Source organism: Microcebus murinus, chromosome 32 (assembly GCF_040939455.1).
Source record: "Microcebus murinus isolate Inina chromosome 32, M.murinus_Inina_mat1.0, whole genome shotgun sequence".
Taxonomy (NCBI): Eukaryota; Metazoa; Chordata; class Mammalia; order Primates; family Cheirogaleidae; genus Microcebus; species Microcebus murinus.
In genome coordinates this window covers 3053878-3073887 of record NC_134135.1, presented here as the reverse complement: position 1 = coordinate 3073887, position 20010 = coordinate 3053878, and the positions used below count along the sequence as shown (strand labels likewise).

General features: G+C 49.6%; 1 protein-coding gene and 1 non-coding gene across 3 annotated transcripts in view; one reads left to right on the top strand and one right to left on the bottom strand.

The window, feature by feature from the left end:
• The window catches only part of NLRP12 (NLR family pyrin domain containing 12), a 33985-nt gene extending 14297 nt beyond the window's left edge, over positions 1 to 19688 (bottom strand). Inside the window, exons 1-4 of one of the 2 annotated variants that reach the window (XM_075998917.1) lie at positions 19237 to 19688; positions 15424 to 15504; positions 8650 to 10309; positions 3063 to 3233 (exon numbers count right to left, since the gene is read on the bottom strand). In XM_075998917.1, coding sequence (XP_075855032.1) covers positions 3063 to 3233; positions 8650 to 10309; positions 15424 to 15504; positions 19237 to 19525 — 2201 coding nt within the window. In that variant the 5' untranslated portion in view covers positions 19526 to 19688. The remainder of the gene's footprint in view (positions 1 to 3062; positions 3234 to 8649; positions 10310 to 15423; positions 15505 to 19236) is intronic. The other variant, XM_075998918.1, reaches the window with a different exon arrangement.
• Positions 1127 to 1230, top strand: LOC142865774 (small nucleolar RNA U13). The gene has a single exon (XR_012915902.1). It is a non-coding gene; the product is annotated as a small nucleolar RNA U13 (small nucleolar RNA).
• Positions 19689 to 20010: the final 322 nt, after the last annotated feature.

The window sequence follows — 20010 nt, the reverse complement described above, 5'->3', positions numbered from 1 at the left end:
AGCTAGGAGAACAATATAAAATGTTTTGATGCTTTGTAGTTAATGAAATATATTCATGAGGCTGCCCTTAAAAGAGAAATTCAAGACCTATTTCTTTCCCTTTTCTCCACTTCCTCTTGTTCTCCATCACTACGAAAAGAAGGAGGTATGAATTTTGGAGCAGATCCCAAGGTGCTCACTGGGCCACATTTGCTGGTGCGCAGGGACTCTGTGCCTTAAAAGTTCACCACCAGAAAGTATGTATTTTTACTTTTTTTTCCTCCAGGTACCTTTATTTTCCCTTCTAGGACATACTCTCATAATGTCAGCTGAAATGGGTAGCTGAGACTACAGGAGTATGCCACTGAGCCCAGCTTTCTTTCTTTTTCTCCTCTTCACCTCTTTGTCTCTGTCTCTCTCTCACACACATGTAGTAAACTCATATCCTTCAAATGCATGCATTCCAAGATTCCACTCTACAGAACGCATATTATAGAATGTTCCTTAAAGTACAAGAAAGAAACACTAATGATTCCTGAGTGATTGCTATAAATTAGGCATTTTTGTATATTATATACAGGGTCATTTCACCTCATTGGGGGTAAACAGATCCAACTCTATTGCATAAAGGAGGAAACTGAGTTTTAGGAGTCTGGTGGCTCTTAAACATGTACACAATTTTTTTTTTTTTTTGAGACAGAGTCTCACTCTGTTTCCTGGGATAGTGTGCCATGGCATCAGCCTACCTCACAGCAACCTCAAACTCTTGGGCTCAGGTGATCCTCTTGCTTCAGCCTCCCGAGTGGCTGGGACTACAGGCATGTGTCACCATGCCTGGCGAATATTTTCTCTATATTTTTAGTTGGCCAATTAATTTCTTTCTATTTTTAGTAGAGACGGGGTCTCGCTCTTGCTCAGGCTGGTGTTAAACTGCTGACTTTGAGCAATCCTCCCGCCTCAGCCTCCCAGAGTGCTAAGACTACAAGTGTGAGCCACAACACCTGCTCCACAATTTGTTTTTTGACACTCCTGCCTTGAAAGGTGAGAATCTGTGTCCATTTGACTTGAATCACTTAAAAAAAACTTAACACTTTAGCAAGGGTTTGAAGAGAAGATTCTGAGTAGACTTAAAACTTCTAAAATTCGGATCCTTTTGTGATTCATAAGCAGGATGACTGGGTTTTCATGCCCATGTGGGAGATGCAGCTCTCTCAAACCTTGTGACAGTGTCAGCACACTACCTGTCTGAGGTGACAAAAAAACCCACAAAAACCCACAACTTTTTAGATCCAGTAGCAATTATCAGATGGGAGGAGACTAGATTGAAGATGGGAAGACTGGAAGGAGGAGATAAAAAAGAGATAAATGAGGCCGGGCGCGGTGGCTCACGCCTGTAATCCTAGCTCTTGGGAGGCCGAGGCGGGCGGATTGCTCAAGGTCAGGAGTTCAAAACCAGCCTGAGCAAGAGCGAGACCCCGTCTCTACTATAAATAGAAAGAAACTAATTGGCCAACTGATAGATATATAAAAAAAAATTAGCCGGGCATGGTGGCGCATACCTGTAGTCCCAGCTACTCGGGAGGCTGAGACAGAAGGATCGCTCGAGCCCAGGAGTTTGAGGTTGCTGTGAGCTAGGCTGACGCCATGGCACTCACTCTAGCCTGGGCAACAAAGCGAGACTCTGTCTCAAAAAAAAAAAAAATTAAAAAAAAAAAAAAGAGAGATAAATGAGAAATGATAACGCTTGAACTTCTATTGATCCCCATCTGTTTTTTTTTTTTTCCTTAGGCAATTACAAGATGAAGATCCCCATCTGTTATCATCTGAATCGTGTCCCCCCTCCCCAAAATTTATGTATTGAGGTCTTGATCCTCAGTACCTCAGATGTGACTGTATCTGGAGATAGGGTCTTTTTTGTTTTTCTTTTTTGAGACAGAGTCTCACTCTGTTGCCGGGGCTAGAGTGAGTGCCCTGGAGTCAGCCTAGCTCACAGCAACCTCAAACTCCTGGGCTCAAGCGATCCTCCTGCCTCAGCCTCCCGAGTAGCTGGGACTACAGGCATGCGCCACCATGCCCAGCTAATTTTTTCTCTGTATTAGTTGGCCAATTAATTTCTTTCTATTTATAGCAGATATGGGGTCTCGCTCTTGCTCAGGCTGGTTTTTTTTTTTTTTTTTTTTTTTTTTTTTTTTATAAAAAAATTTATTTCCATTACTAGACTGGTGAATTTTTTCTTTTCTTTTTTTTTTTTTTTATAAAAAAATTTCTCAGGCTGGTTTTGAACTCCTGACCTCGAGCAATCCACCCACCTCGGCCTCCCAGAGTGCTAGGATTACAGGTGTGAGCCACCGCGCTCGGCCAAGATAGGGTCTTTAATGGGGTAATTAAGGTAAAATGAGGTCCGTGGGATGAGCCCTAATTCAATATGACTTATACAACGAGGACATCTGAATGCAGACGTGCATGGAGGGACGGCCGTGTGAACAGCCAGGGAGAAGGTGTCCATCTGCCAGCCAAGGACAGAGGCTTTGGAAGAAACCAAACCCTGTCAGTGCCTTGATCTTGGACTTCTAGCCCTCAGAAGTGTGAGAAAATAAATTTGTATTTCTGAAGTCACTCAGTCTGTGGTACTTTTTTTTCTGAGACAGAGTCTCACTTTTTGCCTGGGCTAGAGTGCCATGGCGTCAGCCTAGCTCACAGCAACCTCAAACTCCTCGGCTCAAGCGATCCTCCTGCCTCAGCCTCCCAAGTAGCTGGGACTACAGGCATGTGCCACCATGCCCGACTAATTTTTTCTATATATTTTTAGTTGTCCAATTAATTTCCTTTTATTTTTAGTAGAAACGGGGTCTCACTCTTGCTTAGGCTGGTTTCGAACTCTGGAGCTTGAGCGATCCTCCCGCCTTGGCCTCCCAGAGTGCTAGGATTACAGGCGTGAGCCACCGCGCCCAGCGTGTGGTACTTTGTTACAGCAGCCCTAGCGAACAATAAACTGTCCCATGGCAGGTGCATCCTTTGAGACTGAGCCCCATGAGGGGCAGTGGTGAGGACCAACAGAAGCCCACAGACCCGCCCGGACTCACCTGAGGTTCTGGAGTTTGCAGCCGGGGTGTCTGAGGCCCTGGCAGAGCAGCTTCACGCCCTGGCTTCCCAGGGCATGGTGGCACAGCGCCAGCTCTGTCAGACTGGGGTTGGTGCACAAAGCCGCAGCCAGGCGCTCTCCGTAGGCGCCCAGCAGAACGTTCCTCTCTGGCCTGCGTGAAGGAAAGACAGGCCAGAGCCTAGCCTCAACGGTTGCTTTATAATCGTCATCTTTGGCATTTGTGTGTCACATCATAATTTATGAAGCATTTTAGCATCTTCGTTTTATTTATTTATTTATTTTCTTTTTTTCCTTACACAGAAAAGCAATGGGATATTTTATTAGTTTTTAATAGGCTTAAGTGAGACTGCATATCTTTATTTTAATTTAGCTTCTTTTTATTTTTTTGGGGTGAGACAGAGTCTCACTCTGTTGCCCTGGGTAGAGTGCAGTGGTGTCATCGTAGCTCACTGCAACCTAAAACTCCTGGGCTCAAGGGATCCTCCTGCCTCAGCCTCCCAAGTAGCTGGGACTATGGCACTCACAAAATTGCCTGGCTAATTTTTTCTATTTTTTTTTCTTTTTTTTGAGACAGAGTCTCTGTTGCCCGTGCTAGAGTGCTGTGGCATCAGCCTAGCTCACAGCAACCTCAAACTCCTGGGATCAAGTGATCCTCCTGCCTCAGTCTCCTGGGTAGCTGGGACTACAGGCATGTGCCACCATGCCCGGCTAATTTTTTCTATATAGTTTCATTTATTTATTTAGAGACAGAGTCTCACTTTCTTGCCCAGGCTAGAGTGAGTGCCATGGCATCAACCTAGCTCACAGCAACCTCAAACTCCTGGGCTCAAGTGATCCTTCTGCCTCAGCCTTCTGAGTAGCTGGGACTACAGGTATGTGCCACCATGCCTGGCTCATTTTTTCACTATATATTAGTTGGCCAATTAATTTCTTTCTATTTATAGTAGAGACAGGGTCTCACTCTTGCTCAGGCTGGTTTCGAACTCCTGAACTCGAGCAATCTGCCTGCCTCGGCCTCCCAGAGTGCTAGGATTACAGGCGTGAGCCACCGCGCCTGGAAGATTTTTTCTATATAGTTTTAGTTGACCAATTAATTTTTTTCTATTTTTAGTAGAGACAGGGTCTCACTCTTGCTCTGGCTGGTTTCTAACTCCTGACCTTGAGTGGTCCTCCCACCTCGGCCTCCCAGAGTGCTAGAATGACAGGCGTGAGCCACCGGGCCCGGACTAATTTTTCCTATTTTTAGCAGAAATGGGGTCTCACTCTGATTCAGGCTGGTCTTGAACTTCTGACCTCAAGCGATCCTCCCGCCTCAACCTCCCAGAGTGCTAGGATTACAGGCATGAGCCACCATGCCTGGTCTCCCCAGTTCTAATTACTTATTAGCTGCAAAAATTTTGGTGAGTTATTCTATTATTCTGAACCTCAACTTCCTCAATTTATAAAAATGAAGAAAACCACGGCACTGCTTCCCAGCATTGCTGTTGGAGTTCAATGAATTAATCTTTATTTCATGTAGAGTGTCATTTATAGCACAGGCAATTTTCCAGTGCGTATTGTTGTAACTACAGCTTGGCATCTTTAATTCCAACCTGTTGGGAAGATTTTGGTGATTAAGGAAAGCAACATTGGCTTTCTGGAGTCTAACGTTCATCCCTTCTAGATGAAGGTGGAATTGCTCCCAACTACGGTTAACACCCATGGCGACTGTCATCCCTGAGAACTCCGGTTGCCACCATTACGATTCCATGTGGGATGCGGAGTCATGAGGAACCAGCCCGAGACTGGCAACTGTTTTTTTTTCTTGAAACAGAGTCTCGCTTTGTTGCTCCGACTAGAGTGAGTGCCCTGGTGTCAGCCTAGTTCATGTTTCCTGAGACCATTCCCCAAACAAACATTCAAATCCTTCTTTCTGAGATTACTCCTTGGGGAACACAAAGAAAAACAAAGTCTTTAGCTGAAATATCACTTCCTGGCCAGGCGGGGTGGCTCACGCCTGTAATCCTAGCTCTCTGGGAGGCAGAGGAGGGTGGATTGCTCTGGGTTAGGAGTTTGAAACCAGCCAGAGCAAGAGCGAGACCCGTCTCTACTATAAATAGAAAGAAATTAATTGCCCAATTAATATATATAGAAAAAATTAGCCAGGCATGGTGGCGCATGCCTGTAATCCCAGCTACTTAGGAGGCTGAGGCAGGAGGATCGCTTGAGCCCAGGAGATTGAGGTTGCTGTGAGCCTGGGCAACAAAGTGAGACTCTGTCTCAAAAAAAAAAAAAAAAGATCAATGGTCTTGGCAGGTCTGAGAGCTGCTCCACTGGCCAGACGTCTCTCCAGTAGCAAAGCCAGCCTGGGGCTTGCAAGCCAATCCTGAGCAAGCTTATCGGGGTGAAGCTGAGGCTTTCTCCCCACTGTGACTGGAGTGCATGTTGACACCAGCACTTTTCTGCACATGCATCTCCAATCCAACAAGGCTATTTTTTATGCTGAGTAACAGAAGCCACCGAGCAGCTACTGCATTATTCCTTCAGCAACTGGCTGCAGTCTCTTCTGCACCATTTTCTACACCAGACCTGCTTGGTACTACAGGGAGCTCTTTACTCCTGCACAGTGACATTCCAACTGGCCACCAGCCAGAAGTTACAGCCAACATTGCTGACGGGCACAGTAGGACCTTGGGTCCATTGGCACTGTCTGATAGCAAGCCATTTCCTGGGAAGGGGAGGAAACTCCACATACCTGCTTGGGCCTGTGCAAATGGCACTTCAAAAGGAGTCCCCATGCACTTGGACTCCACGAGCCAATAGGGTATGCAAAGACGCTTAAACATTTCAGGGCTGGTTTCTCTGTTCATATCCAATTCCGGTGCTTAGGAGCAGGGACCCGAGTGATGCCCAAGGGCAGAAAGCTCCTTTAGGCCTGACCCTGATGCCCAGGAAGGGGCAACCCTAGGCTTTTTGTTTTTCTTGCTTTTATTCTCTCTCTCTCTCTCTTTTTTTTTTTTTTTGTTAGCCTTGTGCTGGGTTTGTTTACAAAAGATGTATTTTGTTTAACCAAATATTAAAAATGGAAAACTCTGTATATAAGAAAAAAAAAAGAAATATTTTTTGGGGTAAACTGTGTTGATTTTCTTCACTTGTTTGCTTATTCATTTCTTTATTATCTAGTTCCCTTTTCTTTTCTTTTCTTTTTCTTTTTTTTTTTTTTGAGACAGAGTCTCATTGTGTTGCCCGGGCTAGAGTGCCATGACATCAGCCTAGCTCACAGCAACCTCAAACTCCCGGGCTCAAGCGATCCTCCTGCCTCAGCCTCCTGAGTAGCTGGGACTACAGGCATGCGCCACCATGCTCGGCTAATTTCTTCTATGTATTTTTAGTTGATCAATTAATTTCTTTCTATTTTTAGTAAATACAGGGTCTCGCTCTTGCTCAGGCTGGTTTCGAATTCCTGACCTTGAGCAATCCTCCCTCCTCAGCCTCCCAGAGTGCTAGAATTACAGGCGTGAGCCATCGAGACTGGCCTTAGCTCCCTTTTCTTTAGGACTCATGCCGCTAGGAGCATCAGCTGGCTGTTTCACACTGTGTTGTGTTCACAGATATAAGGCACTTAAAAATATTTGTTTGTTTGTTTTCTTTTTCATTTTGGTAGAGACGTGGTCTCACTGTTCCTCAGGCTGGTCTCCTGAGCTCAAGCTATCCTCCTGCCTTGGCTTCAATAATATTTGTTGATTGAATTAATTCTCCTTAACATAGAGTGGGGTTCTCAAATCATGGCACTATTCACACTTTGTGGCCATATTGTTCTTAGCTGTGGGGGACAGTCCTATGTTGGGGACTGACATTATATTTTCCTGGTCTAAGAATTAAATTTAGCAATGTACATGCTCTGCCCAGAGCATTTAAAAGTAATGTGTTCCGGACAGGGTCCCTGTGACAAACAAGGTTGTTGCCGGAGGCACAACAAAGGACCTGAGCTGCAAGTAAGCAAGACTGCCCAGCCCCACAGCAGTGGGTGTCTAGAGGCCACACGATAAACACATTGTTCCTGTGTTGCTGCTTAGCCCCATAAGATGGCTGGTTAGTCAATGACGGGTAAGACCCCTGAAGGGAGGGGCGACCTAAGCCAGGCACAGCTGCCGGGCATCAGCCTAAGAGGAACTGGGGACGAGAAATGCCCACTGTGGCTGCCTTGCCCATCCTTGCTAATCTCAGTCCGTGATCTATGCCTGGCGCCTAGAGCAACCACCTGGAAACCTTGAGTCAGGGGACATCTGTGTCCTTAGGCTACGTGTTCCAGAATTTATGGCCATTGCTGCAATGCCTAGTGGTTACGTATAAGGAACTAACTTTAATTTTTTAGAGTATAAAAATAAAACTGACCCGGTGTATTATCACTTGAGTCATGTAATCGTCTTTACGTGTGTCTGCGCTTTTCTTTTGTGTTCTGTATTCATCCTCCATCCTGTAAATGGGCCATGGCAGTCCTGTGTATTATTGCAGGATTTTTTTTTTTTTTTGAGACAGAATCTCACTATGTTGTCCAGGCTAGAGTGTTGTGGCATCAGCCTATCTCACAGCAACCTCAAACTCCTGGGCTCAAGTGATCCTCTGCCTCTGCCTCATGAGTAGCTGGGACTACAGGCATGCGCCACCATGCCCGGCTAATTTTTTTCTATATATTTTTGTTGTCCAGCTAATTCCCTTCCCCTCCCCGATTTTTTTTTTTTTTTTTGAGACAGAGTCTCGCTTTGTTGTCCAGGCTAGAGTGAGTGCCGTGGCGTCAGCCTAGCTCACAGCAACCTCACACTCCTGGGCTCAAGCGACCCTCCTGCCTCAGCCTCCCGAGTAGCTGGGACTACAGGCATGCGCCACCATGCCCGGCTAATTTTTTATATATATATCAGTTGGCCAATTAATTTCTTTCTATTTATAGTAGAGACGGGGTCTCGCTCTTGCTCAGGCTGGTTTTGAACTCCTGACCTTGAGCAATCCGCCCGCCTCGGCCTCCCAAGAGCTAGGATTACAGGCGTGAGCCACAGCGCCCGGCCCCCTCCCCGATTTTTTGAGACAGAGTCTCACTTTGTTGCCCAGGCTAGAGTGAGTGCTGTGGCATCAGCCTAGCTCACAGCAACCTCAATCTCCTGGGCTCAAGCAATCCTCCTGCCTCAGCCTCCCGATTAGCTGGGACTACAGGCATGAGCCACCATGCCCGGCTAACTTTTTGTATATATATTTTTAGTTGGTCAATTAATTTCTTTCTATTTTCAGTAGAGACAGGGTTCTCACTCAGGCTGGTTTTGAACTCTTGACCTCAAGCAATCTGCCCACCTCGGCCTCCCAGAGTGCTAGGATTACAGGCGTGAGCCACCGCGCCCGGCCATTGCAGGATGTTTTGCAGAACGCCTGGCCTCTACCAGGTGTCAGTCTCCACGGCCCTGCTTCCCAGTGTGGCAACCAAAGAATGTCTTCAGATATTGCCAAACGTGTTTTGGGGAGAGAGGGCAAACCACCCCTAGTGGAGGAACACTGGCTAAGAGCGTGCAGGTGGAGAGCCAGCCCCAGCGGGTACTTACGACTGCGCCAAGGGCGTCTGGGCTCCCAGAGTCCCGCCGGTCCTGTCGTCTTCGTGGGCGCGGTGCGCTGCCCCACGCAAGTGCAGCACCTGGACGTTCCTGCAGCTCTTCACACAGAACGAGGAGACCATGTGCTCCATCCTGGAGGCGATGTCGCTCACCACCACCACTCGGAAGGGGCTCAGGGCCCGCTGGATGAATTCCTCGTCCTGGATCTCGTGCAGGCAGCTGAACAGCTCCAAGGAGCCGCGCTGCAGCGTGGAGCCCTCGCTCTGCGCTTTGCTCTCGATCCACCCCAGCAGCTCCGCCTTGATGCCAGGCGACACCTTCCAGGAGAGGCTCTTCTCCAGGTAGCCCCGCGTCTCCTCGTTCAGGAGTCCGAACAGGAAGCGGACGGTGAGTGCCAAGAAGCTCCTTTCTGCAAACCCGTACTCCGCCAGCAGCCTGGTCACCGTCCCGCCCGGGCCCGACCCGCGCTCCGCGCCGTCCAGGACGTAGTGCATGGCCGCAAAGAACTCCTGGAAACTCAAGTGGATGAAGCTGTAGTACTTCTCGCAGTTGATGTCCTTCTGGAAGATGTCCATGTTGAGGAAGGCGGAGACCTCCGCCCCACGCAGGCCGTGCCTCCCCAGGTCCCGCTCCTCAAACAGGACCTTCTGATGCCAGAGGCCATCGCAGGCCAAGGAGCACAGCCCTCGCAGCGACCGGGTGGCCGGCGCGGGTGGCGTCAGACTCAGAAGGTAGAGCAGGTACACTGCTGTGGTGGTCCTGCACGCCTGCCTTAGAAGCCCGCCACCCTCCAGCTGCTGCCTGAGGCAGGTGCAAACCACCCAGCACACCATGGGGACAAAGCACATGGTGAAGAGGGGCTCGTTGTCCCTGACGAAGTGGAAGGCTTGGCTCGCCTGCTGGGCGTCGGGGAAGTACTTGTGGAAGTACTCCTTCCGCTCGGCCTCCGAGAAGCCCAGGATCTCCACGCACCGGGGCTGCTCCAGCGCCGCGGGCCGCGTGGTGATGAGCAAGGACAGCTCCGGGAGCAGCTTCCTCCCGATCAGGCTGCTGAGCAGAAGCTCCGCGGGCCGTTTCTCCTCCCAGCAGGCGCACCAGGGTCCCTGGGCGTCGTGGAAAGAAGGCTCGAGCTCGTCGAAGCCGTCGATGATGAGGAGGAGGCGCTCGGGCACCCGCAGCAGCTCGTGCAGGGGCGCGCGGGGCTCGGGCCAGCAGCCGGCGACCAGGTCCCGCGCGCTGCGCTCGGCGCCCTGGTTCATGTCCCTGCAGTTGACGTAGAAGACGTAGTCAAACCTGCCTCGGAAGAGCTTCCCGTCGGCCCAGTCCAGCATCACCTTGCGCGCCAGCATGGACTTCCCGATGCCCGCCGCGCCCTGCAAGACCACGGTGCGCGGCGGCTCGGGGCGCTCGGCGTCCGGCTCGAAGAGCGTCTCCAGCCGGATGGGGCGGGCCTGCTGCCCCGCGGCTCGCGCGCGGCCCCGGCCCGTGTCCAGGAGCTTCTGCCGGGCCCGCGTGGGGTTGGAGTGCTCCCTCACCAGGAGCAGCCGGGTGTAGCGGCGGCTGAGGTTGACGCACTCGCCCGGGCGCGCGTTGCGGTCCTGCATCAGCCGGAACCTCCTGCGCACCGAGTCCCGGTACGCCTCCCCGGGGTCTGCGGGCGGGCACGAAGCGCGGGGAGACCCGTCAGCGAACCGTGGGTGAGTGCACGAGTTAGAGCAAGCCATGCGCCTGCCTGTTCCGCACAGCCTCGGACCCGTCTCCTAGATGGGCCCGGGAGCCTCGGGCTTGGCTGTAAGGCCTTCCCTGCCCTGGGGGCTGGGGCGGTAGCCGGCGCCTCCACTGCGGGGCGGGGCGCGCCGCGAACGGGGCCCTGGCAGCCGCCTGCGGGGAGCTGCGGGCAAGTGGGGACTCTTGGCCTGCTCCCCAACTACTGAACGGGAGCCAGCCTTCCTTTCTTTCTTTCTTTCTTTCTTTCTTTCTTTCTTTCTTTCTTTCTTTCTTTCTGTCTGTCTGTCTGTCTGTCTTTCTTTCTTTCCTTCCTTCCTTCCTTCCTTCCCTCCCTCCCTCCCTCCCTCCCTCCCTCCCTCCCTCCCTCCCTCCCTCCCTCCCTCCTTTCTTTCTTTCTTTCTTTCTTTCTTTCTTTCTTTCTTTCTTTCTTTCTTTCTTTCTTTCTTTCTTTCTTTCTTTCTTTCTCTTCCTTCCTTCTTCCTTCTTTCCTTTCACCCCTTTCCTTTCCTTTCCTTTCCTTTCCTTTCCTTTCCTTTCCTTTCCTTTCCTTTCCTTTCCTTTCCTTTCCTTTCCTTTCCTTTCCTTTCCTTTCCTTTCCTTTCCCTTCCCTTCCCTTCCTTTCCTTTCTCCTTTCCCTTCCCTTCCTTTCCTTTCTCCTTTCCCCTTTTTCCTTCCCTTCCCCTTTACTTCCCCTTTGCCTTTGCCTTGCCTGTCCTGTCCCTTCCTTTCCTTTTTTTTTTTGAGACAGAGTCTCACTTTGTTGCCCAGGCTAGAGTGAGTGCCATGGCGTCAGCCTAGCTCACAGCAACCTCAAACTCCTGGGCTCAAGCAATCCTCCTGCCTCAGCCTCCCGAGTAGCTGGGACCACAGGCATGCACCACTATGCCTGGCTAATTTTTTTTTTTAATTTTTAATTTTTCTTTATTTTCTAATTTTTTTTCAGGCACCACTGTGACTTGGATGACTAATCTTTTTTATATGTATATTCTTCAGTTGTCCAGCTAATTTCTTTCTATTTTCAAAGTAGAGACGGGGTCTCCCTCTTGCTCAGGCTGGTCTTGAACTCCTGACCTTGAGTGATCTACCCACCTCGGCCTCCCAGAGTGCTAGGATTACAGGCGTGAGCCACCGCGCCTGGCCCTGAACCCACTCTTTTTTTTTTCTACTTTTTTTTTTTTAATTAGATGATAGTTGATTGGTTGTGTACTGAACCCACTCTTAGTCTACATTAGTAGAGCTTAGAAGCATGCAATATGTGCTTCCATGTTGTGCTAGCTATAGGTCAGAAAACTAACAAGGAATAGTCTCTTTTGTACCACAGCTTCTTAACTTGGGGTCCATGATCTGTAGGGATCTGTACATCCCCTCAAAATTATTCCATTTTTGTGTGCCTTCGCAATTCTCTGGAGAGAGTCCATCTTTTTTTTTTAATTTTTTAATTTTTAGACAGGGTTGGCTAGGTTGCCCAGGTTGGATTCAAACTCGGGGGCTCAAGTGATCCTCTGAAGTAACTGAAACCACAGGCTGAGCCAGCACGCCCAGATTCCATTTTCATCAGATGGTCAAAGAGGTCTGTGATTCTCTTCAAACTAAGAACTAAAGATGAAGGAACAAAACTATGTACAGCCACCAAAATTCTGGTGAATAAGTAATAACAATGGAGAGTGTTTATGATATAAAATTGATTTTTAAAATGAAGAAGTAGGCCTGGCGCAGGGGCTCACGCCTGTAATCCTAGCACTCAGGGAGGCCGAGGCAGGAGGATGGCTCAAGGACAGGAGTTCGAGACCAGCCTGAGCAAGAGTGAGACCCCGTCTCTACTAAAAATAGAAGAACTTAGCCGGACAACTTAAAATATAGAGAAAATATTAGCCAGGCATGGTGATGCATGCCTGTAGTCCCAGCTACTCGGGAGGCTGAGGCAGGAGGATCACTTGAGCCCAGGAATTTGAGGTTGCTGTGAGCTAGGCTGATGCCACGGCACTCTAGCCCAGGCAACAGAGTGAGACTTTGTCTCAAAAAAAATAAGAAATAAATAAATAAAATGAAGAAGTAAAAAATAAATAAATAAAAGGATCTGAAGGCCGGGTGTGGTGGCTGACGCCTGTAATCCTAGCACTCTGGGAGGCCGAGGCGGGAGGATCGCTCGAGGTCAGGAGTTCGAGACCAGCCTGAGCAAGAGCGAGACCCAAACTCTACGATAAATAGAAATAAATTAGCCAAACGACTAATAACAGAAAAAAAAAGCCGGGCATGGTGGTGCATGCCTGCAGTCCCAGCTGCTTGGGAGGCTGAGGCAGGAGGATCGCTTGAGCCCAGGAATTTGAGGTTGCTGTGAGCTAGGCTGACGCCACAGCACTCACCCTAGCCTGGACAACAGAGCTAGACTCTGTCTCAAAAAAAAAAGGATCTGAACATCCCTCTCTGACTCTGTGAAGCAATGCCAAGTTGTCGGCACTGTGGTCAAATCTCATGCGTCCACGCCGTCACCATGCAAGCCCTGATAGCTGAGGGCCAGGCTGCTCCTGTCACCAGCTCCGTGAACCAAAATGCCTTTCTGTGGTTCTCTTATGTTCCTAGTTTCGCTGAGCAGAACTTTGCATTCTATTTCACTGACCCACCCTGTTTTGAGTTGTTTTTTTTTCAGAAACTGGCAGAATCTCTTTGCATTCTCGAGGTAACTAAAGGCCTTACCCCACCGGTTTGTTCAAAGGTAAGATAAGCGACACGCCACCGCAGATCTCGCCCAGGGACCCACCGAGCCACCTACTTACTCCCCACATGCCGCCTGCCCGCAAGGCAGAGGGAATGACCGATACTGACCCCAGCTCATTATTTTAATACTGCTAAAATCCGCACGCGGGGGAGCGCTCTCAGCCTTGTTGGATCGTGCAGTGTACGTGCCAGTGTGGCCCTCACTGCGCCGGCCCCGCGCTCGGCCCGAACAGGGAACGCTGCTCGCTCACTCCGTGCACCGTTCTTTCACCGCTGGAAACGCCCCTGACCCCGTCAGGTGGGGAGCCGGATTTGAGGCAGTCCCCCCACCGCCCTGTTGATGTCCTCCGCAATAAATCTCCCTTCTTCCTTGACAGTCCTCATCGTCTCAATAATTGGCTTTCTGGGTAGCAAGAAACTGTGTGCAGGGAAACTGCCTTTGCGAGTTCGTTAACACTCTTACCATGGAAAAACCCGCTTTGGATAGAGGAAGGAGGGGAGGTGGTTTTAATGATGTATTTGATAGAGGAAAAAAAGGCATAATGAAACCTTGTGCCAACCTATTTCTTTTCTTTTCTTTTTTTCCCTTCCTTCCTTCCTTCCTTCCTTCCTTCCTTCCTTCCTTCCTTCCTTCCTTCCTTCCTTCCTTCCTTCCCTCCTTCCTTCCTTCCTTCCTTCCTTCCTTTCTTTTCTTTTTTTTTTTTTTTTGAGACAGTTGCCCTGGATAGAGTGCAGTGGCATCATCACAGCTCACCATAACCTCAAACTTCTGGCCTCAAGTGATCCTCCTGCCTCGACCTCCCAAAGTGCTAGTATTGCAGGTGTGAGCCACCACGCCCAGCAAGTAATTTTTATGAAATCTAAATATGGACCAAGTCCAGTGAAAATTTAAGATTTGAAATGAGATGTGCTGTAAATGTAAGATACACCAGACCTGGGAGACTTGGTACCAAAAAACATGTAAAATACCTAATTAATCATGTTTCATATTGATCAGATGATGAAATGATAATATTTTGGGTATATTGGGGTAAATTAAATATTTCATTAAAATTAATTTCACTTTTTTTCACTTTTAAAAATCCTAACATTTCAAATCATGTATGTGCTCACATCACGTTTTTTGATTTTGGGGTTTTTTTTGAGACAGAGTCTCACTCTGTTGCCCAGGCTAGAGTGAGTGCCGTGGTGTCAGCCTAGCTCACAGCAACCTCAAACTCCTGGGCCCCAGCGATCCTCCTGCCTCAGCCTCCCAAGTAGCTGGGACTATAGGCTAATTTTTTTCTATATACATTAGTTGGCCAATTAATTTCTTTCTATTTATAGTAGAGACAAGGTCTTACTCTTGCTCAGGCTGGTCTCAAACTCCTGACCTTGAGAAATCCGTCCGCCTCGGCCTCCCAGAGTGCTAGGATTACAGGCGTGAGCCACCGCGCCCAGCCTCACATCATGTTTTTATTGGACAGAGCTGCTTAGAGCTTCCCAAACCATATTCGTCATTTTATGTGATGCTGCCAGACTCCTCAGGGCGGCAGGCAGGTAGGGAAGGTACATCTCACAGGTGGGGAACTGAGACCCAGACCCAGGGACAGTGGCTCGTCTAAGAACACATGAAGGTCTACAGCAGGCAAGGAGTCAAGAGTCAATGCACTTTGTGGTTCCCTTGAAAAAAAATGGCCAGAAATATTTGAGCCCTCGTTGACCATGTTGCCCTGCACCCAAAAGACCATACCCCAGTTTCTTCCCTGCTGACACTCCTGCTTCTGCTCAGGCAGGGGGGGTGGCCCCGAGATTCCAGTGAAGGGCAAACGCTGCCCCTTCACAAGCCCCGGAGCATGGATTACGGTTTTGCTAACCCAGTCATAAGTAACCCCTCTCCCCTGTGCGGGCAACGGGCATGTGCCCCGGTCCTGCCCAATGGGCCCGTCCGTGGGTGTGACTGCTAAGGGGAGGAAGCTCATTAAAAGGATTTTATCGTGGATTAAGTGACAGAGACTCTTGAGTCTCTTGAGGAAGAAAGCCTGCAGCCTCCCTTCTTGTCCTTGGTTGTGGCTCAGTTGCGTGCGTGGCTTTGGTAGCCACCCTTCAGCCGTGCGGGGATGAGGGTTAGGACGAAATGCTGCCTCACACAGGTTGTTCGAATTGAAACACAGGAAGAAGTTGGCTTTGATGGCGTCATTCCTCCCCCACCAACTCTGCACCCACTCACCCCCAGACTCCTTGTTAAAGGCAAACGTTAAGTAAATATCCTTTTTGCTTGACCTTGGTTGGACCGTCTGTTCCATGTAGCCTTATACATTGGGCACATGGCTTGTGGCTCACCTTTTCTTGGCGTGCCAGGAGAGACTTCCAGAAGGCACGCTGACTGGCTCCCAAGGGAGGATGGGCCACCAGGTGGAGTATCTGGAAGAGAAATTTTGGAAGATCAGCCAACACATATCCGGCTAGTACTCAATAATATTAGTGACTCTTACATCAAAACGCCTACGGAACTCCCGCCCCCAACACCTCAGAGCATGCAGCAGCCCCTGCACATGCCATGTGCTGAAAAACTGAGTTCATCTCTCGTTTCTTGTGACCAGCTCTCCTTCCTGGGCCCCCATCATGGTGGTTGGCACCTTCGTCCATCCTGTCAGTTCCCTCAGCCAGGAAGTTCTGAGTCAGCCTGGCTTCTCTCCTACCCCCTCAGCCCTTGGCTATGTCTTACCCGTCACTCATTCACTCAACAAATGCACATACATTGGGCACCAGTGTTACCCAGTGATGGACACAGCAATAAACAAGAATGAGGTCTCACTCCCTGGATTTTTTTTTTTTTTGAGACAGAGTCTCGCTTTGTTGCCCAGGCTAGAGTGAGTGCCATGGCGTCAGCCTAGCTCACAGCAACCTCAGACTCCTGGGCTCAAGCAATCCTCCTGCCTCAGCCTCCCGAGTAGCTGGGACTACAGGCATGCACCACCATGCTCGGCTGATTTTTTCTATATATATTAGTTGGCCAATTAATTTCTTTCTATTTATAGTAGAGACGGGGTCTCGCTCTTGCTCAGGCTGGTTTCGAACTCCTGACCTCAAGCAGAGCAATCCTCCCGCCTCGGCCTCCCAGAGTGCTAGGATTACAGGCGTGAGCCACCAAGCCCGGCCTTAATGTGTTTTCTGATTATACAAATTATATAGTTTTATTTTTAGGTTAGAAAAATACAGACAACTATAATGCAATAAAATATCAATGCTAACGAACTTTACTAAGGTGTATAATTTATTTAACAAATATGTCTTGAACCCTTACTCAGTTTTAACGCCTGGGCTAAGTGATGGGATTATAAAGGTGAAGCATATGAAACAATCTCTGTCCTCGCTCACTGAGCTAGTCTAGGGTAGAATGCAGACAGAAAGCACACAGACAAACACAGTGCAGCGCGATGGAGCTGTACTGGGAAACACAGGAAAGGGCTATCAAGGAAGACTTTTCTAGAAAAAGAAGCACCTACACTGAGACCATTAAGAATGAGGAGGAATCAGTCAAATCAATGTGGGAGAAGGAGAAAGGGAAGATTATTCCAGGTGGAGAAAAACAAGTTCCAGGCTTGAGAAGTAAAAGGCAGCTAGGTGTGGCAGAAAAAACTGACAGAAATCTGGGCCGAGAGAGCAGGAAATTGGGTCGAGAATGACTCAAGATACAGGCAGCAGAAATCCTCTGAGTTGGTTAAAGCTCGGTGTCACCAAATCTGCTTTTCGTAAAGGTCACTTTGAGGGCTCGGTGGAGGGTGGTCGGGAGGGAAGCGAGAGGGCCGGCGGCGGGCCCCCCAGACTGGCATGTGCCACCCGGCTAGACCTGGAAGGGACCGGGGCGGGACGGGAAGGTACAGCGGACGGGCGACCTGCAGAGACGCCATGCTTGAGGAGGCCCCTGGCAATGAGGCGGGCGACCCGGGTGAGGCCATCAGCGATGACTGCCGGGTTCCCAGTGGCTGGGGGGGGAAGGAAAGCTGATGCAGGAATACCAATTTAAGAGATAAGAAAACGAACAGGTGGGCCGGGTGCGGTGGCTCACGCCTGTCATCCTAGCACTCTGGGAGGCCGAGGCGGGTGGATTGCTCGAGGTTAGGAGTTCGAAACCAGCCTGAGCAAGAGCGAGACCCCGTCTCTACCATAAATAGAAAGAAATTAATTGGCCAACTAATATATATAGAAAAAATGAGCTGGGCATGGCAGTGGGTGCATGCCTGTAGTCCCAGCTATTGGGGAGGCTGAGGCAGGAGGATCGCTTGAGCCCAGGAGTTTGAGGTTGCTGTGAGCTATGCTGACGCCACCGGACTCGAGCCCGGTCAACAGAGTGAGACTCTGTCTCAAAAAAAAAAAAGCTGGGAGAGATTTAGGTTGAAGAGGGAGAAAAGGGGGACTTTACTTTTTTTTTCTATAATTGTACATTATGTCAATTCCTTAAAATAACTGTAAAACTCCTATTTAAATAAAGGTATACGAAATTACAAGTAAGTGCATTTATGCTTTTTTCTTGCCTTATTGCTGATACCACTTCAGTTTTCCTATATGTACCGAAGTACAGGAGGGGCCCGACCTCACATTCCCAAAGCAGAAGGCCCCGTCAGCATTCCCTAGCAGTGGAGACAAGGTGGGCAAGGAATCGTGCAAGGTGACGTCTGAGGAGGCCTCCCGAGGCTGGTTGTGCAGAGCCTGTTGTTAAATTTCTATGAACTCCAAGCTGGTTGACTTCACTTCGGTGGCTTGAAATCAGCCTTGCTGGGAGAATTTACACCCCAGAAATGAACAAACAAGGGCCTTTGTGTTTTCAGAGATGTTAAAAGTTTCCCAGCACATCGCTACCGTCACACCTCATTAACTGGGAGTCAGCAAGCTTCACAGAAGTGACTTTGTATGTCAGCTGTTGGCAGAACTTGCTTATTCATTCCTCAGACATTCGCCAAGGCAGACTCTGTCTCTAGCCCTCGCCAGACACTGAAATCGCAGAGCATCACAGTAGAGGCGTCAAAACTCTCTCTGCTCTTGAGGGGTCCATGTCCCAGGAGGGAAGACAGGTGAGAAATGATGTTAAAAATCACAGCTCGGAACACTATCTCTGCCACTTGCAGCAATAGCTGGTATTTGCTGAGTATTTATTCCCGGCTCTGAATTCTGTTACACACTTGGCATGTATATTATCTAGTGGGCTTTGTCTGAGGGCAAATTTTTTTCCTGAGCCTTAATTTTCTCATCTGTAGAATAGAGATAATAGTCGTATCTATCGCATAGCATTTTTGAAATTTTTAAAGTCTTAATTTTTTAATATGCGATGCTTCACGAATTTGTGTGTCATCCCCGCAGCGGTGCCATGCTGATCTCTGTACAGGTCCAGTTTTAGTATACATGCTGCCGAAGTGAGCGCCACTGAGCATGTTAAACACTGGATGCTGATGCACCGTTACTATGCACAGCGGATGCCGTAGTATAGGAGAGAGTCCGTAAGTGTTCGTACCATTGTGATAAGACACACAATGCAATAAAAGAAATCTGGCCAGGTGCCATGGCTCATGCCTGTAATCCTAGCACTTTGGGAGGCTGAGGCAGGAGGATCGCTTGAGCCCAGGAGTTTGAGGTTGCAGTGAGCTATGATGACATCAAGGCACTCTAGCCCAGGCAACAGAGTGAGACTCTGTCTCAAACAAAAAGAAAAGAAGGAAGAAAGAAAGAAAGAAAGAAAGAAAGAAAGAAAGAAAGAAGGAAGGAAGGAAGGAAGGAAGGAAGGAAGGAAGGAAGGAAGGAAGGAAGGAAGGAAAGAAAGAAGGGAGGGAGGGGAAAAGAAGGAAATCTAAGAGTGCTCAGGAAGCACAAAAGTGGGGCTTCTCAATCAGCCAGGATGGGGAACAGGAGGGGGTGGGAAGAGGAGTAAAGAATTCACAGAGAAGGTAGTGACAGTTAAGGTCCTGGACTTTCAAGGTCCTGACAGTTAAAAAGGATTTTCCAGGCAAAAAAGATCGAGGGAGGGTGTCCAGGCAGAAGACAGCATGAACAAAGACCAAAGGGATGAAATCAGAAGCCCAGGGCCCCCGGGTTCAGGGACTTTCTCAAAAGCAAGGGGAACTGGTGGATTGGGGACGTGGCTGCCCCCCACCGCCTTACCCCTCACCAGGTCCTCTCTCTGTCCTTTCTCCCACAGGTCCCTCCTGTTGATCCGCTCAAAGAGGCCAAGAGCGAGCAGCCAGGCTGCCTCCGTCCCGAAATGGCCCGTGAGCAGCTGGGCCATGTCCAGGGGACCGGCTGTCTCCATTCGTCCCCAAGGGATCTTGTCTTCCCCACGCTCCGTCACGGTCCCCAGGTATAACTTGAACTTCTTCAGTTCCACGGCCTCCAGTTCCTCCAAGTAGGTGGACAGGAGGCAGAGGCCATCCCGGACTGGGGGTCGCGGCATGGGGGCGCCGAGAGTCCTGGGAGGAGGGACTGGAGAGCAGGTGTTTCCAGGCCCTGGGCCAGGGGCAATCCCAGCCGACACGCCCAGGGACCCTTCTCAGGCCGAGGGACGAGAGGCCGCTCCGAGCCAGCGGCTGTAGGAATGAGGGAGGGAGGGGAAAGCCGTGGCTGAAATAGCGCTTCCTCCGCCCGCCCTGGCCCGCCACCTAGACGTGCCCACTCCCAAGAAGGGGAAGTTGGGGGAGATGGAGAAATCTCAGGAGCCATCCGGACTCGTGAGAAAGATTTCACTTCTGCTCTCTCTCTGGAAGGAACAGTCACTCTCTTTCGTCCTTCCTTCCATTTTCCTTGTTTCACGGGTGACTGCTCCGCTGTAGGCTCAGAACAGTGGCTGTTCCTCTTCCAGAAAGTCGTGTTAAGAACCCTGCATGATTCTGCTGTTTTCCCTTTTCTTTCAGGCACAAGAGTGGCACACCCCTCATAGGG